Here is a 27447-nt window from a genome sequence, read left to right as displayed (position 1 = left end):
CAAAAAATGGTAGTCAGTAATATGACAGAAAAAATATATTTCAAGATGAATTAATTATGGTTTTAAAAAATAATCCGGTGATTAATAGGCTACTGCCAGATAGCATACAAATTCCTTGAAAAATAACAGTGGAGCGGTAAAATTTTATCTAGATAGTTTACAAATTACTTTAATGTTAAAACTGAGTAAGATAAACAGCACAACAACCTTGTGAAAGTGCAATTAGCGATTTTGAATACATGAAATTTGAGAGCTATTACTTTCCATAACGCCAAACCTTTATATTCTACGCGGTCCCCTACGGACGTTCTCCCATGCGGTATACTGCGGTACTTTCATTCATGTAAAACTTGTGGCAAAAATGTTGGTGCTATTTGAGACTTCGGCAGGATATGCCGTATTTAAGGTAAATATAAAAGGGTGTACTGGACATTTATTAGTTATGTTGTGTTAGATTTTTGAAGGTTTACTGCATGAAGTAGCGTAATGTGGGGTTGCCAGTGCCACCTCATGTTGGCATGTTTGGTAGTACCAACTGTCCCTAGACTTCGATTACGATAAGCAAAATAGACGTAATTCCTAAAGGATATGCTAATGGATCTTCTAGTCTAGCAGGAGTAGCCATTACCATGTGTTTATATTAGGCGTTTGCAGAACGACTTGACCACCTAGCTAAGATGTTTAGCTTGTTACCCTCCTAGCGGAGGGTCTTGTCCCCCCACCCCACCCCCCCCCCCGGCGAGGTCAAGGCAAGGCGTCTCTTAGTAAAGATCGGAAGGTACGGTCTGGTTATGTCATGACATTGCTTTCTAGGAAAGGTTAGGTTTGTTTTTGTCTGCAGAACCAGTTGCATCTTTCTACCCTCACCCCGTGGATGCAGAGTAGGTAGGAGTCCTAGCTAGGAAGGCATGAGAAATCTGACTGTGAAAATGGATTAGATTAAATGACTGAGCTGCGGCATAGGGTAAACAACCGCATGGACTGGCCAAATTACTGACTACCGTGGTTCGTCCACCCTCCGAAAAAGTACTTTTAACACGTCTTGACACCGGAGATGGTCATCAGTCATGAGATGGTGGTGATAATAGGAGCTCAAGACCTGTACTCTCCTTTTGAAGTAGGGTAAAAAACCGCATGGTACAAGGGTGGACCATGTACGATCAATGTGTACAACCCCAAGATAAGTAGGGTAGAATATCACGACAGGCCAACCCTCATCACGGTGGACGGGTCTTATTCACTCGATATTTAATTGGTGAAACATGAATACAATTGCAACTCTAAGCATACCATTTAAAAGACTGAAGTTTCGTCAACATATTGTGATATATGAAAGCCCCATACGAACTAAAATAAGCATGTGAGCTCTTCGTAAAATATGTTTTCAAGGCAGTTTTGAAATCCAATATGGCGGCTACGTTTTGCATGGACGGTTCTCATCAGTGACGGCCACCATCTTTCCCCAGCCTTCCCAGCGCTCATTTGAACAATGTTAGCGTATATATGTAACGTTTATTGATCTTACTCAAGATTGCAGTTGTAATCAGCACAATAAAACAACATTTTGTTGCCTATATTAGTGAAAATATGAAACTTGTTATTCCCGGGGTTATGGTTGGAACTGAATTCATTCTTACCTTGTAATCGGTGGTTTTTATCCTTACTGCCATCACAACTGAAACTCCACAGTGCTTATTTGATTGTAATTATACACATTTTGGTCTTAATTTTCACTCCACAGTGCACTTGAACCACGCTGTGGTTCCTGGTTCCTAAGCACTCACTCCGCAAACACAGTTACGAGCAGCAGACGACAACACTGATTATGAGATGCAAAGCTTTATTCCCTTAATTGTTTACTTTACTCAATATTTAGTTTAAACTTTTCTTCAAAATGTTTATTTAATTCATGTCTATTATCCCTTTTTGCAACCAAATTAACCCCCCAAAATTACAAATGTTTCGGATGTATACTTACGAGCAGACGACTTGAGGAAAAATGACTCATCGTTGCCAATCTAGTGGAGTGTCACACATACGCCGATGCATTTACAAACTGTTTCGATGAATTCTTGTTGTCATAGTAATGCAGTAATGATAAAATTGCTGTAATAGGGGGAAACATCACAACAGGACAACCCTCATCACGGTAGACGGGTCTTATTCACTCGATATTTAATTGGTGAAACATGAATACAATTGCAACTCTAAGCATACCATTTAAAAGACTGAAGTTTCGTCAACATATTGTGATATATGAAAGCCCCATACGAACTAAAATAAGCATTGTGAGCTCTTCGTAAAATATGTTTTCAAGGCAGTTTTTGAAAATCCAATATGGCGGCTACGATTTTCATGGACAGTTCTCATCAGTGACGGCCACCATCTTTCCCAGCCTTCCCAGCACTCATTTGAACAATGTTAGCGTATGTATGTAACGTTTTATTGATCTTACTCAAGATTGCAGTTGTAATCAGCACAATAAAACAACATTTTGTTGCCTATATTAGTGAAAGTATGAAACTTGTTATTCCCGGGGTTATGGTGGAACTGAATTCATTCCTTACCTTGTAATCGGCGGTTTTTATCCTTACTGCCATCACAACTGAAACTCCACAGTGCTTATTTGATTGTTATTATACACATTTTGGTCTCAGTTCACTCCACATTGCACTTTAAACCCGTTGCTGTTCCTGGTTTCTAAGCGCGCGCGCCATAAACACAATTACAAACAGCAGACGACGACAGACGACGAAACTGCAAAGTTTTATTCCCTAAACTGTTTACTTTACTCGTTATTTAGTTTTAAATTTACATTGTTATTTAAAAATTTTGATTTAATTCATGTATATTATCCCTTTTTTGCAACCAAATTACCCCGAAAAATTACAGATATTTCTAACGTAGATAAAATCAAATGTTTCTAACGTTTTCGTACATCTGGCTGCGAAAACCATAGAGGAACGAATACGGAAAAGTGCATAGAGGAACGACTACGTTTTTTTTTTTTTTTGCTTTTTTGTTTTTGCTAGCACTTTTCATTGATTTCAGTCTTTATTAGTATTTTGAATTTCTTAAATAATCGTATGCCAGAAATAAATGTAACCTTTAATGTTTGCATGCTTTAATGTTTGCATGCTAAGAATGGCAAAATCATCGTTGCCACATTAGTGGAGGCTTCACACATACGCCGTTCCATTATTATAAACTGTTTCCATGAATTCTAGTTGTCATAGTAATGCAATAATGATAAAATTGCTTTAATATTTATGTATATATACTTCCAATACATAGCCTAATTTCACCAATTTCAACGTTTTGTTTATAGTCTTATACCCAGTTTGGAGGGTCAATGTTCGTTACTAAAGAATCTGTAACCTCCTTAAGTCGTTCAGTTGACATAGTAAACCTGAGCCATATTTTCACTCGCTGAAATGACCATATCCGGGTGAGGGGCAAGTGGGCCCATCCCTTTGCCCTACGTGATGTACCCATGTTTCGTTTATTACTAACTAATATAATAATTTAATTACCTGCAATATTAAACTTGTTGTGCATGAAAATTTTTTTAATATTTTTAAACTAACAAAATTAGAGCATACATAAACCACACAAATTGTCATAAAAATGAAACATAAATCAAGTGGCTATTATTGTTTAAACAGGTCTTCGTGATGAAAATTAGCGCACGCACGGATTCCTTCCCAACCTCTCTCCAAAATATTTACCCAACACAAACCAGCATTCACAAAGGGTCCCCCCAACCATGTAGGTATATAGGAGGTTAATAATTAACAATAAACAACACAACCTCATTCATCGAACACTAACGCTATGATGAGACATGTCTGCCAAATTTTCAAAACAACTTTACACTTGTGTGACAGACCTTTGAATGGTTTTCAGGTTACAGATTCTTTAGTAACGAACATTGACCCTCCAAACTGGGTATAAGACTATAAACAAAACGTTGAAATTGGTGAAATTAGGCTATGTATTGGATGTATGTATACATAAATATTAAAGCAATTTTATCATTATTGCATTACTATGACAACTAAAATTCATGGAAACAGTTTATAATAATGAATCGGCGTATGTGTGAAGGTTCCACTAATGTGGCAACGATGATTTTGCCATTCTTAGCATGCAAACATTAAAGGTTACATTTATTTCTGGCATACGGTTATTAAAGAAATTCAAAATACTAATATAGACTTAAATTAATGAAAAGTGCTAGCAAAACAAAAAAGAAAAAAAAAATACATGTAATCCACTTATCCGTAGTCGTTCCTCTACGGTTTTCGGCAGCCAGATGTACGAAAAGGTTAGAAACATTGGATTGTATCTACTTTAGAAATATCTGTAATTTTTTGGGGTAATTTGTTGCTAAAAAGGGATAATATACATGAATTAAATAAAAAATTTTAAATAACAAAGTAAAGTTGAACTAAATAATGAGTAAAGTAAACAATTTAGGGAACAAAACTTTGCAGTTTCGTCGTCTGCTGCTCGTAACTGTGTTTGTGGCGCCCTCGCTTAAGAACCAGGAACAGCAACTTGTTTAAAGTGCAATGTGGAGTGAATTGAGACTAAAATGTGTATAATAACAATCAAATAAGCACTGTGGAGTTTCAGCTGTGATGGCAGTAAGGATAAAAACCACCGATTACAAGGTAAAAATGAATTCAGTTCAAACCATGACCCCAGGAATAAAAAGTTTCATACTTTCAGTAATACATATAGGTAACAAAATGTTTTATTGTGCTGATTACAACTGCAGTCTTGAGTAAGATCAATAAACGTTACATATACATATACGCTAACATTGTTCAAATGAGTGCTGGGAAGGCTGGGAAAGATAAGGTTATCGTCACTGATCAGAGCATGTACATCCACACGGTAGCCGCCATATTGGATATCAAAACTGCCTTGAAAACGTATTTTACGAAGAGCGTCACATGCTTATTTTAGTTCGTATGGGGCTTTCATATATCACATTATGTTGATGAAACTTCAATCTTTTAAATGGTATGCTTGGAGTTGTAATTGTATTCTGTGTAGTTTCAGTTGTGAGGGGAGTAAGGATAAAACCACTGATTATATGGTAAAAATTAATTCAGTTCAAACCATGACCCTGGGAATAACAAGTTTCATATTTTCACTAATATAGGCAACAAAATGTTGTTTTATTGTGCTGATTACAACTGCAATCTTGAGTAAGATCAATAAACGTTACATATATACGCTAATATTGTTCAAATGAGTGCTGGGAAGGCTGGGAAAGATGGTGGATTGTCTGTGGTTAGACCGGCCAGCCACACAATTGCCGCCATATTGGATTTCACAACTGCCTTGAAAACATATTTTAAGAAGAGCTCACATGCTTATTTTAGTTCGTATTGGGCTTTCATATATCACATGTAGATGAAACTTCAAACTTTTGAATAGTATGCTTAAAGTTGTAATTGTATTCTTGTTTCACCAATTAAATATTGAGTGAATAAGGCCTGGCCAGCACGATGACGATGGATTGTTCGCGGTTGTTTACCCTAGCGGTCACCTTCCTGAAAAAGTACTTGAATTCGTTGCCATAAGCATCAGTCAGGAGTTATGGTCCATGCAGGCAGAACACGAGACTGCTATGCTCCTCTCAAAGTAAGAGTTTTCTCCCAGATTATGAAATAACGGCATAATTCAAGCGCATTTTTGGGAAGTGCTGCGTTCAGAGAAAGGTGACCGCTATGTCGCCGCTCGGTCATTTACCCTAAACCCAACGTTTCCCAGAATGCTGCCTCCTAAGCTAACCGATTTTACCATCTTAAGTGACTTAAGGTGCAGTGCCCTGATCTGAGAGGGAGCCCACATGGATCCCCCCCCCCCAAGTAACAGTGAGTATAAAAAACAGATTGGTAGGAATAAATTTCCATTTGGACATGTGTGGCACTGGCTAGGACCTACACAAAAAGACTTTAAGCTAACCCTTTTTAGAGGATCGTCCCTTGATCTAACTAAAACTGGTAATTCTTTACAATAGTTAAGTGGCCTGATTCCCACCAGTCGCTGACCAAGAAAGGGTTACCGCCTTTTGGGGCTCCCTGGACAGGTAAGGGCACATCACCCAAAGTTAGGTTAGGTAGGTAAGATCTGGTCAAGTGAGGACCCAGTATTATAGGGAACTTTTAGGTCTTTATGTATCAGGAAAATGCCCCAGTCTTGACTTGGCCTTCCTCCCTTACTCCCAATTAACAGTAACATTAAGCATATGGAATGGCTTAGGCTACCCTTTTGTGGTAAGACAAATACGTACATTATGTCCTTGAGTTTTGTCATACTAATTTATCTAAGACAAGAAATAAATTGCTTACCATATTCAGAATAATTTTTTAACCTTTCAAGTGTTTTTGGTTTTTGTCAAAAAGTGCTAGAACTGGGTCCTATCAGAGAGTTGGTTTATAAATCATTTAATTGTATTCATTGAGATTGTTGGGATTTAAAAAATATGGTATAGGGCATAACCTAGGTCAATTGGGCACATGACCTTAAGAATTACGGGAGAGCAGTGGTGCATTCACATCGGCTGGGTATTTAGAAAAAGTTAGACTTTGTGGAAAAAAATTGTTGGTTGTCAAGAGTCCATTTTCCCTCCCAGAAAGTGGCATGAGTTACAGGATGTCAGCATTGAAGAGCATTTTCTCATTGTATAGATATCCTCATTTGCCTTTGGTTGACTGTCACCACTGCTCAGTAAACTACAACATGCGTAAATGATAATTTCATCAGCAAGGCAAGGTTATTTTTATACTAGACGTATAACATTACAGTTGGGAAACTACATTGGGCTACAGGTAATGTACCAAAAATTGCTGAAAGTTTATTAATTTCTATAGCTAAATACATTTACCAAAAAAATGTTTAATGAATTTTTTTATTCAGTAATTTATAATTTATTATACTTAAATTTTACTTTACAGCTTATTGATGAACAGAAGCTCCAAAAGGTCGACAACCTTTTTGAAGACTTCGAAAGTTCAGAGAAAGCCAACAAAGTGTAAGTATTATTATTTTTTCAGGTAACTTTTTTCTTTTATGATAGTGGCACAGTATCATGGTATGGATTATGCAGAATAATCAGAAATATTTGAAGACAACTTTTCATGTGTTATATTATAACTCTATTTTAATTTTTGATACTAGAAAATTACAGACAAGCCCTCATCATCTTCATTTGGGAAATTCAGAAATTGGAGTATATATTCAGTACAATTGTAGACAAAACATTTTGTTACTACAGTATTAATTTTTTTTCAATATTGTAAGCACCAAATGGAGTTGGTAAAAAGTATATACACCAGTCAGTGATTTTGGTGGCTTGGGGGATTTTTCAGAGCCTGTAGAACTGTATCATATTTAATGGCTATTGTATTGTATTCTGTAGGTGGTATCTCATAATGGTGTTTTTTTTTTAATGATTTTTCACAAGAGAAATTTTATAATTAAAAATTGCTGGGCTTCTTTTTCTTGTTTAATGACCATACGGTTGTCAGCTTTTTCATTTGATTTGGTAATAATTTTGTATGATACAGTCCTGATAAAACAGTTGTAATGTTTTTGTGTACTAAATAACAACTCTTCAAAAGTATACTGTACAACAGACGTGGTGCCATATACGTTTCTATTGTCTATATGCCAGAGATTTGTTCCGATGTGAAGTACTTACCTCGAACCATTCCATTGGACATTCCCAGATGCCGATCCGGGTCCGACAAGAAAAATCTGGTTATATGCCGCACCCAGGTCAGGCCTATGCCCCCAGGGGTCGAAGACCATGCCATCCTAATTACCTATAGTCAGTCCTTCTCTGGTCGCAGGAGCGTGCATACGCCCCTGCTCGTCCGGTGTCCGGCCCTTTTCCCTTGTCCGTGTGTGTGTGCTTTGTGTACGTGTGTCGTGTTTATGTGCGATGTCGGCTTCGGAGCCTCAACCTCGTTGCCCCGGTCCTGAAGGACGGGCTTGTGGAGCTTTTCTCTCGCCCCATCTAATCGATCCACACTCTTTGTGTAATTCGTGTAGGGGGGCGCTTGCTCTAATGCCAACACGTGCGTGGAGTGTGTTTCTTGGCCATCGTATCAGTGGGATTTGGCTTCCACTAAGAAGAAAAAGAGATCTAAAGCTTTGTCGGCGAAGCTTTCGCGGGAGTCAAGGAGTGAGAGCAGCAGCAGAGACGGTGGCGCCCCTTCACCTTCGGTATCGTCGGAGAGGAAGTCTCCTGCCTTTCTACAGGTTCTTTCTCCTACCCCCTCCCAGCAAGGGGCCCTAGGTGAGTCTGTTGCCGGGTCCCCCCCCAGGGGATGGGTCCCGATGAGTCGTTTCCTCAACAGGTGGTACCGGAGGCTTCTGCGGAGCTGAGGGACTGCTGGTCGCGGTTGCAGCTACAGGGCTCCCCGTCCTGGTCCTCTCTCTTAGCATCAGTGCAGGGGGGGGACCCGTCCCTCCCCTCTGCGGAGCTTCCCGCTTCGGCTCCTCCCGCTCTCGAGCGGAGCTTGTCGCTTGCAGCCGGAGCCGGGCCGGTTTACCCGGTCACGGAGCCACCCAACCACCTGGCTTCAACCCTTTTCCCGTCTGCCGTTGAGGATGTCTTTCCCCCTCGTACTCCGGGCAGATCCCCGGTGAAGGACTATGCCTTCCCGTCCTGGGGCTTCCCGTCTAGGGGACAGGAGGAGCCGGGGATGGCCTTGGGGGGTGGTCCCGCTGTGATAGGGGTGTCCCCGAAGCAGCCGAAACGCTCCCCGCGTTGGGAGTCATTGGAGGAGAAGCAAGAGACATCAGGATTTGTCAGGGGATAGGAGTTCTTCGAGTTCCTCCTCAAGGAAGCGATCCTCCCGTAGGAGGAAATGCTCCTCCAAGAAGGGACACCGTCATGGGAGACGCAGGAGGCGTAGCTACTCCTCGACCTCGAGCGGCTCTTCCCGCTCTCATCATCGTAACCGGGATCGTAGAGGGAGTGACAGGCGTCGGGACAACTCCCCCCAGGGGCGGCGGTGTTCTCCTTCTCAGAGGGTGGCCCCCAGGACGGTTTCTCACGGGGGGTTCCCAGCCGTCTCCCCCCCTGCTCGTCCCTCGGTCCCGGTGGATCCCACCTCGGTCTTGTCAGCCATAGGGTTGGCCTCCATGACTGAGTGGGCTCCCTTCTTCTGTGTTCCCCCACGCTTGTCGCCTTTGCGGATGGAGCCTAGAGCCGTTACCTCCTTTGGGGGTTCAGAGCCCTTCCACCGCTTAGGTATAAGTCCCTCCTCGTGGCGGTCCAGGCGTTCAGGGCATCCCCCCTTGCAGGAGACTGGTTTGCAACCGGGTTTAGGAGTCCCTCTCCGGGGAGCTTCTCCAGCTTCCCTCCATCTAGGGTCTGGGGCCTCTCCTCCGTCGCGGGACACTGAGGAAGAGACCCTTATCCAGGAAGTACTCCAGAATGCCCTGGAGGAACTGGGTCCAGTGGATGAAGGTTCAACTTTTAGGAGAGTCCTCTCTTATTAGGTCCATGAACCGGCTAACGGAGCCAGCCCGACGGTAGAGGACAACAGATCCATGGCGGTGGACTTTCTGTTCAGGGACCCAGAGGAACCCAAGCCCTCTCTCAGCCTCCCTAGGTCCAACAATACGGAGAAGGCCTTGACGGTTTTGGAGAAGCTCATTGCAGGCTCCAGTAACTCCTTACGTTAGTACTCCTCGGCTAGGCTACTCCCAGCGTCTAAGCCGAGTCAGAGGAGGCTATATGCCCCGGAAGGTGCCCCTCTCCTCCCCAAATACGTGGAGGGTAACTTGGCAACCCTAGTGCCCGGACTCTTGGAAGGGAGGCTCACGTCGGGACTAGTCTCCTTCTCTCACCCGGAGGCTATGGCTATGGAAGTCACAGCTTGGACCTGGGTTCACGTGGCTTCTTGGTTAGATCTGTGGTCCGGGGCGGTAGCCAGGTTCCCCACCCTTCACGACTTGAGGGACGAGGCCTCTCTTGCCCAATTCAAGGAACTGATTTTGTCGGGGGTTAAGTCCCTGGGCTTCATCAAGACCCAACTGGTCTCGTCTTGGGTGAACTGGATCTTGAGGAGGAGGGATTCTGTGCTAGCCAAGCTCCCTAGGAGCATTCCAGAGAGGGAGCTAAGAACCCTTCGGAACGCCCCAGTGGAAGGGCTGCTCTCTTTCCGGAGAAGCTAGTGGAGGAGTCTGTGGAACGGGGGAGGAAGGTGCCAAGGCCCAATCGTTTATAGGGCCCCTCCCTTACGTCAGTCGGTGCCGAAAAGACCTAGCGAGAGGCCGAAGCCTCAGAATAGGACCCTCGCGGCTCCCCCCACGGAGTCACCCCTGCGGAACTGGAGAGACCAGGGAACTCGGCCCTCCCCCAGGACTCTCCCGCCTTCCCAGGCACCCTTCAGGTCCAGACACCCCATTTCTTCCAGGAGGGGTCGTAACAACCGCTTCCCTAGGAGGAAGTAGGAGTCGAGGCCCCCTAACGTGTCTCTCGCCACCGGTGGGGGTTTGCCTCTCGAGCTGTTGGCAGAACTGGGAGGATCTCGGAGTTGAGCCCTGGACAGTCCAGGTCCTCAGGGACGGTTACCGAATCCCCTTTCTAGACCAGAAGCCTCCCTTGACAGGGGAGCCGGCCAATCTGGCCTCTCAGCCCCGGAACCCTGGTCACAGGGAGGCTCTAAGGCTAGAAGTTCAGACACTGCTGGAGAAGGGAGCCCTCCAGCAGGTGGTAGATCACTCCCCCAAGTTCTTCAGTCGACTTTTCCTGGTGGAGAAGTCGTCGGGGGGGTGGCGACCGGTCATAGACCTTTCGGTCCTCAACTCATTCATCCTAAAGACGCCCTTCAAGATGGAAATGCCACGCTCGGTGCTGGCTTCCGTGAGAGAAGGGGATTTCATGATGTCCCTGGATCTCAAGGACGCCTACTTCCAGATCCCGGTACACCTGTCCTCCAGGAAATACCTGCGCATAAGTTGGGAGGACCAGACCTTCCAGTTCAAGTCGCTCTGCTTCGGGCTGGCAACAGCCCCGCAAGTGTTCACGAGGGTGTTCTCCCTGGTGTCGTCTTGGGCCCACAAGAGGGGTATACGCCTTCTCAGGTACCTAGACGACTGGCTACTCCTTTCCTCCTCAAAGGAGCGCTTGGTAGAACAGAGGGACGCCCTCCTGCAAAACCCTGGGAGTCGTGGTGAACTGGGAGAAGTCCCTTCTAGCTCCCTCCACCAGGATGGTGTACCTGGGGATGGAATTGGATACGGAAGTGGGGCGAGCTTTCCCCTCGGAGGACAGGTTGGCAAACCTCCGAAAAATTGCCTGCAACTTCCTGAGCCACCCCCCGAGACCGGCAAAGGAGTGGCAAAGGCTTTTAGGCTACCTGGTCTCCCTGGAAAAACTAGTCCCCCAGCAAAGGCTGAGATTAAGACCACTAAAATGGGACCTGAAAGTACGGTGGTCCCAGAAGGAGGAAACACCTCAAAAGCCGGTTCCCATCTCACTGGCTGCAAGGAAGGCCCTCGGTTGGTGGCTGGATCCTGCAAACTCTCGTCGGGGTGTGCCCCTCGGGCCAGTGCCCCCGGAGATGCTCCTGTTTACGGACGCATCGAAGGCAGGCTGGGGGGCCCACCTGAACTCCCTCTCGGTGGGGGGGATATGGTGGCAAGGGTTGAACACCTTCCACATAAACAAACTGGAGCTCTTGGCAGTGAAGCGTGCCCTGTAAGCTTTCAAGGAGGCAGTGGGTGTGTCTGATGTGTGACAATGCCACGGTGGTTGCCTACGTCAAGAACCAAGGAGGCCTGAGATCACGGGATCTCTGCGGATTGACGGAGGAGGTCTTGAGCCGAGCTGAAGCCCTCGGGACGTCCTTGACAGCAAGATTCATTCCTGGCAAGAAAAATGTAATCGCCGACGGCCTCAGCAGACGGGGTCAGGTGGTGGGATCCGAATGGTCTCTACACCCCAAGGTAGCGAGAGAGCTAATAGGGAAGTGGGGCTTCCCATCCCTGGACCTGTTTGCTACAAGGCTAAACGCCAAACTGCCGGTGTACTGCTCCCCGGTGCCGGACTCAACCGCGTTTTGGGAGGATGCGTTTCAGCACCCGTGGGACGGCCTGGACATGTACGCGTTCCCTCCCTTCGGAGTCCTCAGGCGGGTCCTCAACCATCTGAGGAAGACGAAAGGGGCGGCCCTGACGTTGGTGGCCGGACAGGGAGTGGTTCCCGGACCTTCTAGAGTTGGCCTCTCTTCCCCCTTGGGAGCTGCCCCCCAGGCCAGACCTGTTAAGACAGACCCACTTCGAGAGGTTCCACAGGAACATTCCAGCCCTCTCCCTTCACGGCTGGAGACCATCGAGCGGCTGTTAAATAGGAGAGGGTTCTCTGGGAGGGTGGCCTCTCACATGTCCAGTTACTTGAGGGAGTCCTCCTCTAACATCTACCTGGCAAAGTGGAAGGTTTTCGGGGCCTGGTGTAGGAAGCAGAATCTGGAGCCTCTCTGAGCAAAGATCCCAGACATCGCAGAATTTTTGACCTACCTGAGGTTGGACAGGGGCCTGTCAATTCCGGCAGTCAAAGGAGCCAGGGCCGCATTGAGCCAGGTCTTCTCTCTGAAAAGGCTGGCTCTGGGGAACTCTAAGCCTCTGTCCTTGCTCATAAGGAGCTTTGAGCAGAAGTGTCCTCCCAGCGCTGGCTTGGTTCCCCGCTGGGATGTCGCGATAGTCTTTAGACTCCCTGAGGAAGCTCCCGTTCGAGCCGCTCAAGGACATCCTGGATAGGGAGCTGACCCTCAAGACAGTGTTTCTGCTAGCCCTGGCCTCCACGAAGAGGGTGGGGGAGCTGCATGGCCTGTTGTATGTAGTGACCCACACGAGGGGATGGAAGGAACTCTCATTCAGGTTTGTCCCCTCCATGGCTAAGAATCAGAACCCCTCGGGCTCGGATCTCAGGTTCATGGAGTTTTCCATCCCTGCCCTCCCGAAATCGGACCAGCCTAAGGATCTCCTCCTTTGTCCAGTGAGGGCAGTACGGAAGTACATGGAAAGGACAGCACTATTCAGGCCGGAGGTAAAGAACCTCTTCGTCACCACGGGGAGGATGAAGAAGGCAGCCTCGAAAAACACCATCTCCTTTTGGCTGAGAGAAACCATCAGGAGAGCCTATGAGAAGGGGGGCCTTTCCCCTCCAAAGGGAGCCAGGCCCCATGACATCAGGGGAATTGGGGTTTCCCTTTCGTTCTCAAAGAACATGGTAGTGGACCTGATCCTGAGGGCAGGAGTCTGGAATAGGCAGTCGACATTCACAGCCCACTATCTAAAAGACTGCACGAGGAGGTCGCTCGATGCTTTTGAGATTGGCCCCGTGGTGGCAGGCCAGCAACAGGTCTAGGTCCCCTCTCCAATCTTCTTGGAGTGGACGGGCCAGTGTGTATGGAGTGTGTATGTGTGTGTGTGTGGCTTTTCCTCATATCCCCCCTAATCCTTGTCCTTGTTCCCCCTGGGCCTTTGGTTGGAGTGAGAAATCCAGGATACTCGGGTAAGATACGCAGGAGTACGGATGGTTCTCGGTACAAACCACAGTTTCATACAATCAACTTACCTGTCAGATAATATAAATAGCTAAGACTCCGTCGTCCCCGACAGAAATTCAAATTTCGCGCCACTCCGCTACAGGTAGGTCAGGTGATCTACGGCCTGCCCTTGGGTGGCAGGACTAGGAACCATTCCCGTTTTCTACTCATATATTTTCTGTCGCCGGTGGTATCAACATCGTTGCTGCCACCTCTTGACTGGAATTCGCTTTTCTAAGCAATTGATCATCTTTTTGTGGACTTTTGGTGACGTACCTGGATCGTTGTTTTGGCATTCGCTACTGTGGACTGGATTTGGACTTGCTTTTTGATTTTTTCTTCAGAATGTCTGATTCAAGTGTTTGTGTGAGAATGTGTGTGAATGTAGGCTGCAAGGTGAGGATACCGAAAGCTTCGGTTGATCCTCACACTGTATGTCGCAAATGTAGGGGTTTTGATTGTTCTATTTCTAACACCTGTCATGAGTGTGAAAGGTTGAATGTTGAGGAATGGAGACTCTACTTCTTACTTGAAGAAGTTAGAAAGGGATAGAGTCAGAAGGGCTGCATCTAGATGGCGGGTAGTTGTACAAGGCCTATTGAGCCTTTGGATAATTCTAACTCTTCTCTTAATTATGATTCTGTATCAGGACCCTCACTGGCCGTACATTCAGATTCAGCTTCGGAAATTGCTGAACTGAAGGCTACGCTTCACAGGATGAAATCCGAAATGGCTGCCATAAAAGGTAAGGATGGTGAAAGTGACTTTAGTGAAGTGAGTGTCCCCAGTGTTGTGGAGGGGGCGTCTGACCGTCTCTGCGACGCTCCCAGGCCTAGACCTCTTCCAAGCTCCCAAGCCCAGAGGAGAAGGAAAGTCGAAAGCCGTACGGAGGTTGTGGAGAATTCCCCCCGGTCAGGCGTCCCTTCAGCAGGTGCTGTGTATAGACAGCCTGCTCAGGACCGCTATCGAAAAAGCGTCCTCAGAGAGTGCTTCTCTTCGTCCGCTTCTCCCTCTCTCCTAAACGAGGGTGGAAGGATTCAGACTTGTCCAGGCCCCTGAAAAGAGAGATCCTGGTTTGGATTCAAGCCCAGAACGCTTTTCGGAAGAAGAACCTCCTTCTATCAAGAAGGCGAAGAGGGTTTCGCCGTCCCATGATGGGGCCAACACTCCTTCGAGGTCTACCTCTCCCGTTCAAGAAGACGCAGGAGAAGCGTCCAAAAGGATCATTTTGGCGGTACAGGAACAGCTTTCCGCCCTAGTAGGAGTCCTTTCGAAGGATCCTCCTCGTAAGAAAGACGTCAGACTGCCGGTCAAGAAGACTCGTCTTCCTTCTCCCACCAGGAGTGAGGCTCCTGTGAGACGTGAGTCTTTTGAGATCTCAGATAGAGACTCGTGGGAAGATCTGGATCCGCCAGACAAGCGCGTAGCCAACACCAAGCGCGAGGCGTCCTACAGACGAGAAGCTCCTCTAAGAGAGAGTCAGACAAGCGAGAAACGCATTACAGACGAGAGGATTCTCCCAGATGGGATACGTCTGCCAGATCAGTAGCTTCAGCCGAGCGCGGAGTAACAAACAGGCGGAGCATTCATCCAAGCGTGAGGCTCAAGAAGAACATCTGTCACGCAAGGAGGGGACTTCAGGAAGACGCGAGTCTTCAACAAGGCACGAGGTGTCAGTCAGGCGCGAGACTTTTCAGAGGCGCGAGGCACCAGTCAGGCGCGAGGCGCCAGCCAAGCGCGAATGAGTCAGTCAGGCGCGAGACGCCCAGCCAAGCGCGAGGATCTTGCCAGGCGCGAGGCGCCAGCCAAGCGCGAGGAGTCAGCCAGGCGCGAGACGCCAGCCAAGCGCGAGGCGCCAGCCAGGCGCGAGGCGCCAGCCAGGCGCGAGGCGCCAGCCAGGCGCGAGGCGCCAGCCAAGTACGAAGAGCCAGTCAAGCATAGGAGCTCTTTACACTCTCTTAGCCCCTCTCCTATTAGGAGTTTGTCCCCAGTAGAGAGAATTGTTGGACAAGAAGACCCGGAACGAGAAGTGGTCTCTCCTACTGATCCGATTATGGAAGAGGAATCAGAGGACGAGTCTCACAGTAAGGAAGGACTGTCGAACTACAAAGTCTTGACAGCTCTCCTTCTCCAGGAATACGGAGACGCATTGATCCCTGCCGCTCCTCCTTCGCCTCGTTCTCTGTTTTCATGCTCGAAGACTCCGAAATCGTCGGCTTTCGTGAAGATGAGACCGACGATTTCTATGAAGAGAGCTCTGCAATCGCTGGATAACTGGATGCTTACTAAGAAGGAGCTAGTAAGGACAGTTTTTTTGCATGCCTCCCCCTAGACTGACCGGCAAGAGAGGGATTTGGTACCAGACTGGGGAGAATATGGGTCTCACTCTCCCTGCTTCAGCTGAAGCTGATTTTTCCAGTCTGGTAGACGCATCCAGGAGACAGCCTTCACACGGGCTAAGATTACTTGGGCCTTTCAGAGTTGGATCATCTCCTCAAGGGACTTTTTCACATTCTAGAAGTCTTTAACTTCCTAGATTGGTCCCTTGGGGTGATGTCCAAGAAGGCTCATGCCCCTGAAGGGCTAGAAACCGGATGTACTCTAGCAATTCTGTCATGTATTGACAAGGCGGTGCAAGACGGCTCAGGGGAAGTTTCTTCCTTGTTTGGAGCAGGTCTCTTGAAGAAGAGATCTGTGTTTAGCGCTTTCTTGACGAAAGCAGTATCACACTCACAAAGAGCAGCTTTGTTATTCGCCCCTAGGTCTGATTTTCTGTTCCCGTCACAGTTGGTGAAGGATATTTTCAACCCGATCGCTGACGGAAAAAGCGACTCAAGATCTTCTCCTTGCAATCGTCCAGGAAGAAGAGACAGTAATGATGGGAGAAAAAAGAAAGGGACGTCTACTCCTGTTCGGCCCTTTCGAGGCGGCCCTCCAACTAGAGTTACCGCTAAAAGGAAAACGACCGAGAAGAGAGGTCGAGCCTCGTTCCGCCCCTTTAAAAGGGGAAAGTGAAGTGGCGCTCCTCCAAACACCAGTAGGTGCCAGGCTCCGGGGATTTGCGGAAGCCTGGACTCGCATCGACACAGATCCTTGGTCGATGTCGGTTCTTCAGAAGGGATATCTCATTCCTTTCCTGGACAATCCTCCCCTGACGTCAACTCCGAGGGAATTGTCCGCCAATTACAAGGACCCTGTGTTGAAAGATACTCTTCAACAAATGGTGGATCAGATGTGGGACAAGAGAGCTATAGAACTTGTGCTGGATCAAAGCTCCCGGGGTTTTTACAATCGTCTTTTCTTGTTGCGAAAGCCTCGGGGGGGATGGGAGCCAGTTCTGGACGTCAGCGCTCTGAACAAGTTTGTTCAAAAACAGAAGTTCTCCATGGAAACCTCTGCTTCAGTCCTGGCGGCTCTTCGCCAAGGGGATTGGATGGTGTCTCTGGATCTCCAGGACGCATATTTTCACGTCCCGATCCATCCTTCGTCGAAGAAGTACCTCCGTTTCATGACGGGGGGAAGGATCTTCCAATTCAGAGCCTTGTGCTTCGGCCTGTCGACGGCGCCTCAGGTTTTCACGAAATGTGGCGAGATGGCTTCATCTGAAAGGAATCAGTATATCTCTTTATCTAGACGACTGGCTTATCAGAGCAAAGTCAGAGGAACAGTGTTTGGAGGACTGAATGTGGACACTAAACCTTATAAAGACTTTAGGATTACTCGTGAACCTCGAGAAGTCCCAACTGATCCCCAGCCAGAACTTGGTCTATCTGGGGATTCGGATGGATTCTCGGGTTTTCGAGTATTTCCTTCTCAAGAGAGACTAGCGAGAGTTTAGTTTAAAAAGTCCTTCCTCTCTTGTTCCTAAGGAAAGGAACGGACTTCGCGAGGGAATGGTTTGAGCCTGTTAGGGACCCTTTCCTCGCTCGAACAGTTCTTTCACCTAGGAAGACTTCATCTCCGTCCTCTTCAGTTCTTCCTCAGAAGTTCGTGGAACATGAAGACAGGACTACTCTCGGACTTTTTTTCCCATTCCAGATCTGATAAAACGTCATCTAGAATGGTTGGTTACTCCCACTGAGGGAAAACAAAGGTACTTCCCTGGAAAGTACAGAGCCCAAACCTTGTATTGTTTTCCGACGCGTCGGAAAAAGGTTGGGGAGCAACTTTGGGAAATGAGAGAAGTGTCAGGCACTTGGAATGCTCTTCAAGTGTCCTGGCACATAAACTGCAAAGAACTGCTAGCTGTACACCTAGCTCTAAAGAGCTTCGAACCGTTAGTTTGCGACACAATAGTTCAAGTAAATGCGGACAATACAACCGCTCTGGCATACATTCGAAGCAAGGAGGTACTCACTTCGTATGCCCTTTACGAACTCACGAGAGAAACTTCTGTTGTGGACATCTCAGAGGAACATCTCTCTCTTGACGAGGTTCGTTCAGGGAGTAAGGAACGTACGAGCGGACAGGCTGAGCAGGAGGAACCAGGTCCTTCATACCGAGTGGACCCTCACTCAGAAGTTTGCCTCAAAGCTCTGGTCTCTTTGGGGAAACTCCTCATGTCGACCTCTTTGCCACGTTCCTCTCGAGGAGACTGGAAGTCTTCTGTTCAGTAGTAGAAGATCCCAGAGCTCTAGCAGTAGACGCCTTCCTACTAGATTGGTCTCAGGTAGACGTTTACGCATTTCCCCCATTCAAGATTCTGGGGCAAGTACTCAGGAAGTTTGTGACTTAAAAGGGGACAAGAATGACCCTGATAGCCCCCTTTTGGCCAGCTCAAGAATGGTTTCCAGAGGTACTGGAGTGGATAGTAGACTTCCCCAGATCCCTTCCACAAAGGAGGGATCTTCTCAGACAACCACACTTCGAGAGGTTTCATCAAAACTCCCCCCGCTCTCGCTCTGACTGCCTTTCGACTATCGAAAGACTTGTCAGAGCGAGAGGCTTTTCTAGTAAAGCAGCAAAGCTCGATCGCTAGAGCCCGCCCGGAGAACTTCCACCCCTATTCGCCGGGTTTATCAAATCCAAGTGGGAAGTTTTTAGAAGGTGGTGTAAGTCAAAGAATTTGTCCTCCTCCAGTACCTCTGTAGCAGAAATAGCTGATTTTCTGTTATTTCTGAGGGAAGAGTCGCACCTCTCCGTAGCCACGATAAAGGGCTATAGGAGTATGCTATCGGCCAGTCTTTAGGAATAGAGGCCTAGATTTGGAAACAATAAGGATCTGCATGATCTGATGAGGTCATTTGAGACCAAGAAGTCTAGAATGACTTCTCCCCCTAACTGGAATTCTAGACGTAGTACTGAAGTTCTTGACTTCGGAGAGATTTGAACCCCTACATTTGGCCTCGTTTCGTGATATAACAAGAAAATGTTTATTCCTTTTGTCACTGGCGACGGCAAAAAGGGTTAGCGAACTGCACGCCCTTAGTGACAAAGTCGGGTTCAATGTAGATTCAGCCATCTGTTCCTTCAAGGAATTATTCTTGGCGAAGAATGAAAATCCTTTGAACCCCTGGCCGAGAAACTTCGAAATAAAAGGATTAAAATCGGGGTCTCGTCGGCAGGAACCGGAGAGGTCTCTTTGCCCGGTAAGGGCTTTAAAGTTTTACTTAAAGAAGAAGGAACAGTTGGGAGGTTCTAGACAAGGCCTGTGGTGCTCAGTGAAGGATCCATCAAGACCTATGTCTAAGAATGCATTAGCCTTTTTTGTCAGGAACGTAATTATGGACGCTCATAAGGCTTGCACGGACGATTCTTTAAAACTTCTGAGAGTAAGAGCTCATGAAGTGAGAGCAGTGGCGACGTCTCTCTCTTTTCAGAGAAATATGTCGCTGAAGAATATCTTGGAAGCGACAATTGGAGATGTAATTCTGTGTTTGCGGCTCACTATTTGAAGGACGTGCGTGTGACCTATGAAAAAAATGTTTTTCATTAGGTCCTTTTGTGTCTGCGGGCACAATCCTGGGTACAGGAGCTTACAACAATCCTTAAGATTTTTTTTTTACTACTTAAGTCTAATAGATATGTTCTAGACTTTCTGCTGAACAAGTGCAGTTGCCGCACAAGCGGCCAGTCACTTCAGTTTAGTAAGGAACTCTTGTGATATCTTATATTAGATAAAATTTTTTTTTTTTTTTTTTTTTTGAAAATTATTGTGTGCTTGTGCATTGTGGTTGAGTTACGGTTGTTGCGAAGAGTTGGGGATAACTCTGAGCAATTTTTAATACTAACATGGTGGTTAGGATCAGGTGGTCGGGATTGGTTGTATGCTCCTTAATAAGGTGTGTTGTCATGTAAGTGGATCAGCACCCATTGACAAAGTCCTTTCAGGCTCTGCCGAGTAAGTGGATAAGACCCTTCGGCAGACCCACAAGAATTCTTGGCCATAGATCACATATCTCGCTAAAGTTTCTTGAGGTTATGCAGACTACGGGAAAACACCCACGAAGTCTACCACCTATCAGGTAGGAACCAAGGTTTTTATTTTATACCTACAACAGATGTTGTTTACCTGTCTATTCTAGTAGTAGCTGTCTCTTACCCTCCACCGAAGGGTGCCAATCAGCTATGTATATATCTGACAGGTAAGTTGATTGTATGAAAATGATATTGTTATAATACAATAAAGTTTCATACATACTTACCTGGCAGATATATACGATTAGGGCCCACCCAGCCTCCCCGCAAGGAGACAGGTGGAAGAGAAAATATATGAGTAGAAAACGGGAATGGTTCCTAGTCCTGCCACCCAGGGCAGGCCGGTAGATCACCTGACCTACCTGTAGCGAGTGGCGCGAAATTTGAATTTCTGTCGGGGACGACGGAGTCTTAGCTATGTATATATCTGCCAGGTAAGTATGTATGAAACTTTATTGTATTATAACAATATCATTTTTACATATATAGGTTTGGTTATACCCGCACCAGGCGTGCTTCGTACCCCTCCGAACCAACCCCCCACTATAAGGGGGCTGGGTTGAGTTCTAAGGGGAGCAGTTGCCCCTCCTCTGACCTAGCACCTTTGGGGGCCTTTCCCTCCTCTAACCTTCGCCCTCCTCCTAAGGAGTAAGTCTCCACTGGAATGGTTCGAGGTAAGTATCTCGCATCGGAACAAATCACAAATTCTTGGTAATTTGTATTTTTCCTAGTGATACTTACCTCGAACCATGGAAGTTATTTCCCTCCCTTCCAGCCCCGCTGAAGCTTAGGGGAGACACCTCGGAGTTGAGTAAGAAGGACTGACCATAGGTCATTAGGATGGCGTGGTCTTTGACCCCTGGGGCCATAGGCCTGACCTGGGTGCGGCATATTCCACTGGAATGGTTCGAGGTAGTAAGTATCGCTAGGAAAAATACAAATAACCAAGAATTTGTGATATTTATTTGCTGTTTCAAATATCAGAAGAAATGAACATAGCATTACAGGTACTTTCAGCATCAAGTACGTATAAGGTACTGTGTACTACTGTACTAAAATTGATCTCGTAGCAAACACTTCATAAGCAATTTATTCTTTATCGCTTACAGTGTGCAGCTGAAGAATTTTGTGAAATTTGCGGACTCTGCTGATGCATTGCAAGGCACTGTAACACTGAATGAAGGTAAATTATCCAAACCCCTAAAGAAGTTACTGAAAAAAGTCTTTGTAGAGGAAGCTCATGAGAAGCTTGCTGTGTGGGATGCTAAACTTGGAAGTACCATCAGGGTGAGTTTTATTAGGTTGAGTATGCTGTAACCTGGATTAAGATGCATGTATGGAAATTTTTGTAGTATTTATTTGATTGTTTTTCCTGTCTCCTATTTTATGATTGGTATTTTGTGCTTGTAGTGCTTTGTTAATAATTTATATGTAGGTAATGGGTCAGAGTTCAATGACTAAAAATGTTTTGAAGACATGGCCTCAAGCTTTAGCATTGACGCAGACTTCTATGGAATATCATGACATGACAGAAGAAAAAAAATTGTACTAGAGTGGCGGTAAAGAGATGGCATAGTGCTTTAAAAGGATTATTACTTTATATTTTAATAGAGGGCAATATTAAAGTACAGTAGTACCTCGAGATACGAAATTAATCCGTTCCGAGGCGCCTTTCGTATCATGAGGTTTTCGTATCTTGGACCACATTTTACATGTAAAATGGCTAATCCGTTCCAAGCCCTCCAAAAACACCCCAGTAAATTTCATAATAAAGGTAAATTGACCTATAAACAATGAAATACTACTACAACAGTTTGGACCATTCAATACGTAACTCTATAATAAAAATGCAAAACCTGTAAATAAAGTGTATATTAGTGTACAAGAAATATTATTACTGTAACGTAAAATGTGGAAGCTTACCTTTCGAGTGATGCTATCTCCGAAAGTGGCGGCAGAGGAGGAGGAGGACAAACGGCAGATACGTACACTTAACTTTACGAAACACATAAAAAAATGTCAGAAAAACAAACTAAACTTTACAAAACACATTAACAAAACTGTAACACTTAACTTTACAAAAAACTTAAAATAAAATTTATTTTATCTTTTTTTGATTTTTACATTTCTTTTTACTTTTTTATACTTTACGTAATTTCAATTTCTTCACCACCGAATGGATGCCAGTCCGTTTACGGAATTTTTCGAACCACCCATGAGAAGCCTTGAACTCTGGGGTTGCCGTTGATGTCCCCTCTCCGCCATCGTCTTCGGCTTGGGCAATCAAATCGCCGAAAATAGCGCTGGCCTTCTGGCAGATTGCCGTCTCGGTTATCGTATCGCCATCGATTTCTTTGTTCTCGATCCATACAAGAAGCAGCCTTTCCATTTCATTATGCACATGGCTCTTCTTGTTGGACAAAATAGTCACGCCCTTGGAAGGTGTAGCTGCTTTGATGGCTTCCTTCTGCTTAAGTATGGTGCCTATCGTCGACGGATTTCGGCCGTATTCCTTAGCGATCACACTCAAGCGCAAGCCAGCTTCACACTTTATAATCTCCATCTTTGTCTCCATAGAAAGCATTCTCTTCTTTCTGTGAACTTCAGCAACTTTCTAGGGACCCATGACTATATGTACTGTACGTAATTAAGTTACGTATGTAGTACGTATACTGATTTGGCTCTCACAGCACGATAAAGTAGCACAACGAAATCACTAACGAATTTACGATACTAAACGAAATCGTTGGACCGAACGAATGCCTCATGCGTACGATAAAGCTTCGGGTGTGAAGTGGCCAAGCGAAGGCACGCCACCACGTAAGATGCATGATGGGAGGGATGCTGTCCAATAGGAGAGAAGGATCTCATGGCTTGGCTAGCATCAGGAACCAATGGGTGAGCAGGAGGATGGTGGCAAGTCTACTAGAACTAAGATGGCGACGCGAGTTTCAAAATTGTTATCGGGCGAATCTCAGACTTTCAGAAACCTTTCGTATCTTGAAAACTTTTCGTATGTAGAGCAGTAAAATTTTTCGTGTCAGCTTTCGTATCTCGAGTTTTTCGTAAGTTGAGCCTTTCGTATCTCGAGGTACCACTGTACAGTAATTTAACCAGAGCACAATGTCACATTTATCCACTACTAACATGTGGGGAAACATTGTAGCAAAACAGTTTAAAGTCAGACAGCTCTATGGGATGTGACCAAAACAGACTGGATACAAAATTAAAGGTAGGAAACTACTAGACGTGAAGGGACACTGCAGAGAATGTTTATGACTGGCTACATTTTGCCTTGAAAGTTAAATAAAACTTGTTGCCTGTGGAGGTTGATACTTTATAAATTGAAAGGAGCAGTATAAATTGAAAGGGAAGTATTTTTTGCATTACAGGAAATACAGTATTAATTCTTTGGCCACTGGCTTTTAAATCAGTGTTGAAAGATATCTTGTGAAAGATGGCCCAACAAGTTATCTTCTGATGTTGCTTATATTCATAATTACTTGTTAGAAATTTAAAATTGTAGGTTGAAAAAATAAAAATATCTCTTCGCTAATTCACCCAAAGATTAAAAATGGATAATAGAGTGATTAATTAAGGATGTGATGTATGAAGTGGTTAGGAGTCTTACGGAAAATGGAAAATTTATATTTTTTCAGGCCCATTAAGAATATCAAGGAACTTGCCAAAGCAGCAGGATAACAGGTGGTTGATGAACCTGCTAAGCCATTAGGAATTGATAAATGTTGAGTTAGTACCTGCAAAAGTGGTAATGAAGTATAGCATTATATATTGCAAAAGACAGAAAGTTGGGGAGAACTTCGTACAATACGTATACTGACCTTGTAAATCCTGTACAGGGTAGTTGGCGTTAGTGCACTGTAGGCATTGCCTAAGATTCTTTGCAGCAACCCCTTTCATTCCTTTTACTTTACATCTGTTCATATTCTCTTTCTTTCATTTTAATTTCCTCCCCCTCCTGTCATTTAACTCATAGTGCAATTGTGAGGTTTTCCTCCTGTTAAACCCTCCGGACCTTTTCACTGGCAATTTAAATTTCAGCATTGAATGACCTCATAGATCCCAGCACTTGGCCAGCCATTGGTCTAAATTCCTTATTCTGTACTATGACCTTGTAAAGGAGAAATAATGTGAAACCATTCATGGTGATGAAAATGATAAAATAAATTTAGGTTTGGGATTATGTTTTATCTGGTGAAACGGTGCTTCATATTTTTGTTCATCTTTGTCTATAGTATTCCCATTTAAGAGAGAAGAAACATGCCAAACTCATTTTGGTCAAATTGCTGAATCTACTTTGTTATTTTTACGTAGGATAAACTTGGGATCCAGTGTGTTAGCAACACTGCAGTTGGAGAGCTGATGCGATGTATAAAGTCACAGGTTGAAGGCCTTATTCCTGGTTTACAGGAAAAAGAATTGACTGCCATGTCTCTTGGTTTGGGTCACAAGTAAGTTTACATTTCACCAGAAATATATATGTTTTTTTCAATACTTCAGTACACGTAGTTAGTCTCAAATATTAAAATTGCTAATATATAGGGCACTTACTTTCAATTACACTTCTTTCTTTTTGTGACTATATGTATATAAAAATAAACCTGTTATAAAGCTCTTTTCATGTTTTTTCAGTTTGGCACGCTACAAATTGAAATTCTCCCCTGATAAGGTGGATACCATGATTGTGCAGGCCATTTCCTTATTAGATGACATAGATAAGGAGTTGAATAATTATATTATGCGGACACGCGAATGGTATGGCTGGCACTTTCCAGAACTCGGCAAAATTATCACAGATAACACAGCCTATATTCGCTCAATTATGGCAATGGGTGAGTGGAAAAGATTGCCGTACGATCTGTTTTAATGGTTAATTACCTTATATGTTTAACCTTTTTGAGTTTCATTGTTTTAATATGTATTGGGTAAGGAACCAAAATATACCAAATCCCATATAGTTTTGATTGAAAATTTAATATTGTTCTGGATTATTATTAAATTTGAAACCCATTGCCAAAATATATTGTAAACTTGCAACCGTAATTATATTTTTTGAATAGTACCTGTATTACTGTTGACCAGTTTCAAAATTTGAAAAAATTAATATTGTTTTCAGTACAAAATTTAATTTAGTCAGAAGTTTGTGTAAGTAACAATAATTTTCACATTATCATTTAAAGTAAATGTTATTTTTTTTTTAGCTCTTAACATTTGTTGATAGTTTTGCATATCCATGATTATTGTATATTTGTGCCTCTAGGCAGTGTAAATTACATTAGCTCTTCTCATTTGTGAACTTTAGTGGCTTATTAGTGTTAACTTAAAAAGTAGGTATACGTATTAAATATTCCACGTTCTGATTTATTAATATTTGATATGTACAGGTGTGGAATACAAGTTTTTACTGCCCAGTGATTAACCCTCTTACGCCGATTGGACGTATTAAACGTCTAGTCAAAATGTCTCCCGTATGCCGATTGGACGTATCATACGTCGGCTCAAAAAAGTTTTTTTAAAAATTCGCGGAAAAATACTTATAGGCCTACCAGCCGAAAACTTTTGTATCACGCTCCTTGGGGGATGCTGGGAGTTCACGGATCAAGGCGTTGTTTTGTTTACAATTGCTACGCAGGCGCGCAAGCGCGAATTTCTTTCTTATCACACTAAAAAGTATCAGTGACACATCTCGGAAATTATTTCGTCACTTTGACATAATTTTTGCACCATTTTAAATTATCCTTTACATGAAGTATTATATATGAAAATGTGCGCAATTTCATGTAAAATACAACAAAAAAATAATCATGATTGTAGCTTTTATCAGTTTTGAGATATTTTCATATAAATAACGATAAGTGCAAAAATTTCAACCTTCAGTCAACTTTGACTGTACAGAAACTGTCGAGAAACGCAATTGTAAGCTAAAATTCTTATATTATAGTAATATTCAATCATTTGCCTTCATTTTGCAACAAATTTGACGTCTCTAGCACAATATTTCGATTTATGGTGAATTTATGAAAAAACTTTTTCCTTACGTTCGTGCGATAACTCTTCCGATAAATTTTTTCGTGCGATTGTCCTAATGTTTGCACCCTTTTAAATTTGCCGTTACATAAAGTTTTATATATGGAAATGTGCGCAATTTCATGCACAATACAACTAAAAACAACCCATGGTTGTAGCTTTTATCAGTTTCGAAATATTTTCATATATAACGTTAAGTGCAAAAATTTCAACTTTCGGTCAACTTTGACTCTACCGAAATGGTCGAAAAACGCAATTGTAAGCTAAAACTCTTATATTCTAGTAATATTCAATCATTTACCTTCATTTTGCAACGACTTGGAAGTCTCTAGCACAATATTTCGATTTATGGTGAATTTATGAAAAAAAAAAAAAAAAAAACATTTTCCTTACGTTCGCGCGGTAACTCTTCCGAAAAAATCAGAATTTTTTGTGCGATTGTCGAAATGTTTGCACCATTTAAAATTAGCTGTTACATAAAGTTTTATATATGAAAATGTGCGCAATTTCATGTAGAATACAACTAAAAATGATTGAAGGTTGTAGCTTTTCTCTTTTTTCGAAATATTTGTATATAAATCACGATAAATAGAAAAAAAACCACGTTCGGTCAAATTTGACTCTACCGAAATAGTTGAAAAAAAAAACGCAATTGTAAGCTAAAACTCTTACGGCCTAGTAATATTCCGTCATTTTTCTTCATTTTGAAACAAATTTGAAGTCTCTAAAACAATATTGTGATTTATTGTGAATTTTTGAAAAATATATTTACCTTCACTACGCGCGCCGATTCGCGGCTGCAAGTATCCGAAATACGTACATCGCATTATCCTAATATTTGCTCCTTTTCATATTAGCCTTTTTATAGAGTTTCATATATCAAAATGTGCGCAAATTCATGAAAAATACAATAAAAAATAATTGAAGGTTGTAGCTTTTTCCATCTCCGAAATATGTGCATATAAAAAAATATATATATAAAAATTTCGACATTCGGTCAAATTTAACTCGTCCGAAATGGTCGAAATCTGCAATTCTAATCTAAAACTCTTACAGTATCGTAATATTCAATCATTTGTCTTAATTTTGAAACAAATTGGAAGTCTCTAGAACAATATTTAGAATTACGGTGAATTTTTGAAAATAACATTTTTTTACGTCCGCGCGTTACGAATTCGTACATCATTTTGTGATAATATTTTTCCGGTGTTGATTTTATTGTTTTACTATGTATTATATATCAAAAGGATTGCAATTTAGTGTACAATACAACGAAAAAAAAAGTAACTCGTTAGCTTTGACCGTTTTTTTGCACAGCGTGATTTGAATACAATTATCTATGAATTTTTTTTTTTTCGCTACCATATATCGCATTATTTACATATGATAATGATAT

At 43.8% G+C, this 27447-nt stretch overlaps 1 protein-coding gene across 1 annotated transcript in view; it reads left to right on the top strand.

The window, feature by feature from the left end:
- The first annotated feature begins 252 nt into the window (after positions 1-252).
- LOC135224718 (nucleolar protein 58-like) overlaps positions 253-27447 on the top strand; it is a 30510-nt gene continuing 3315 nt past the window's right edge. The window contains exons 1-5 of the mRNA XM_064264006.1: positions 253-406; positions 6975-7051; positions 21113-21290; positions 24339-24475; positions 24657-24856. Of these exons, the coding sequence (XP_064120076.1) occupies positions 362-406; positions 6975-7051; positions 21113-21290; positions 24339-24475; positions 24657-24856 (637 nt within the window). The 5' untranslated portion in view covers positions 253-361. The remainder of the gene's footprint in view (positions 407-6974; positions 7052-21112; positions 21291-24338; positions 24476-24656; positions 24857-27447) is intronic.

The sequence above is a fragment of the Macrobrachium nipponense genome, chromosome 12, assembly GCF_015104395.2.
Source record: "Macrobrachium nipponense isolate FS-2020 chromosome 12, ASM1510439v2, whole genome shotgun sequence".
NCBI lineage: Eukaryota > Metazoa > Arthropoda > Malacostraca > Decapoda > Palaemonidae > Macrobrachium > Macrobrachium nipponense.
The sequence above is the reverse complement of the archived record's forward strand: the minus strand, read 5'-3'. Positions and strand labels throughout refer to the sequence as shown.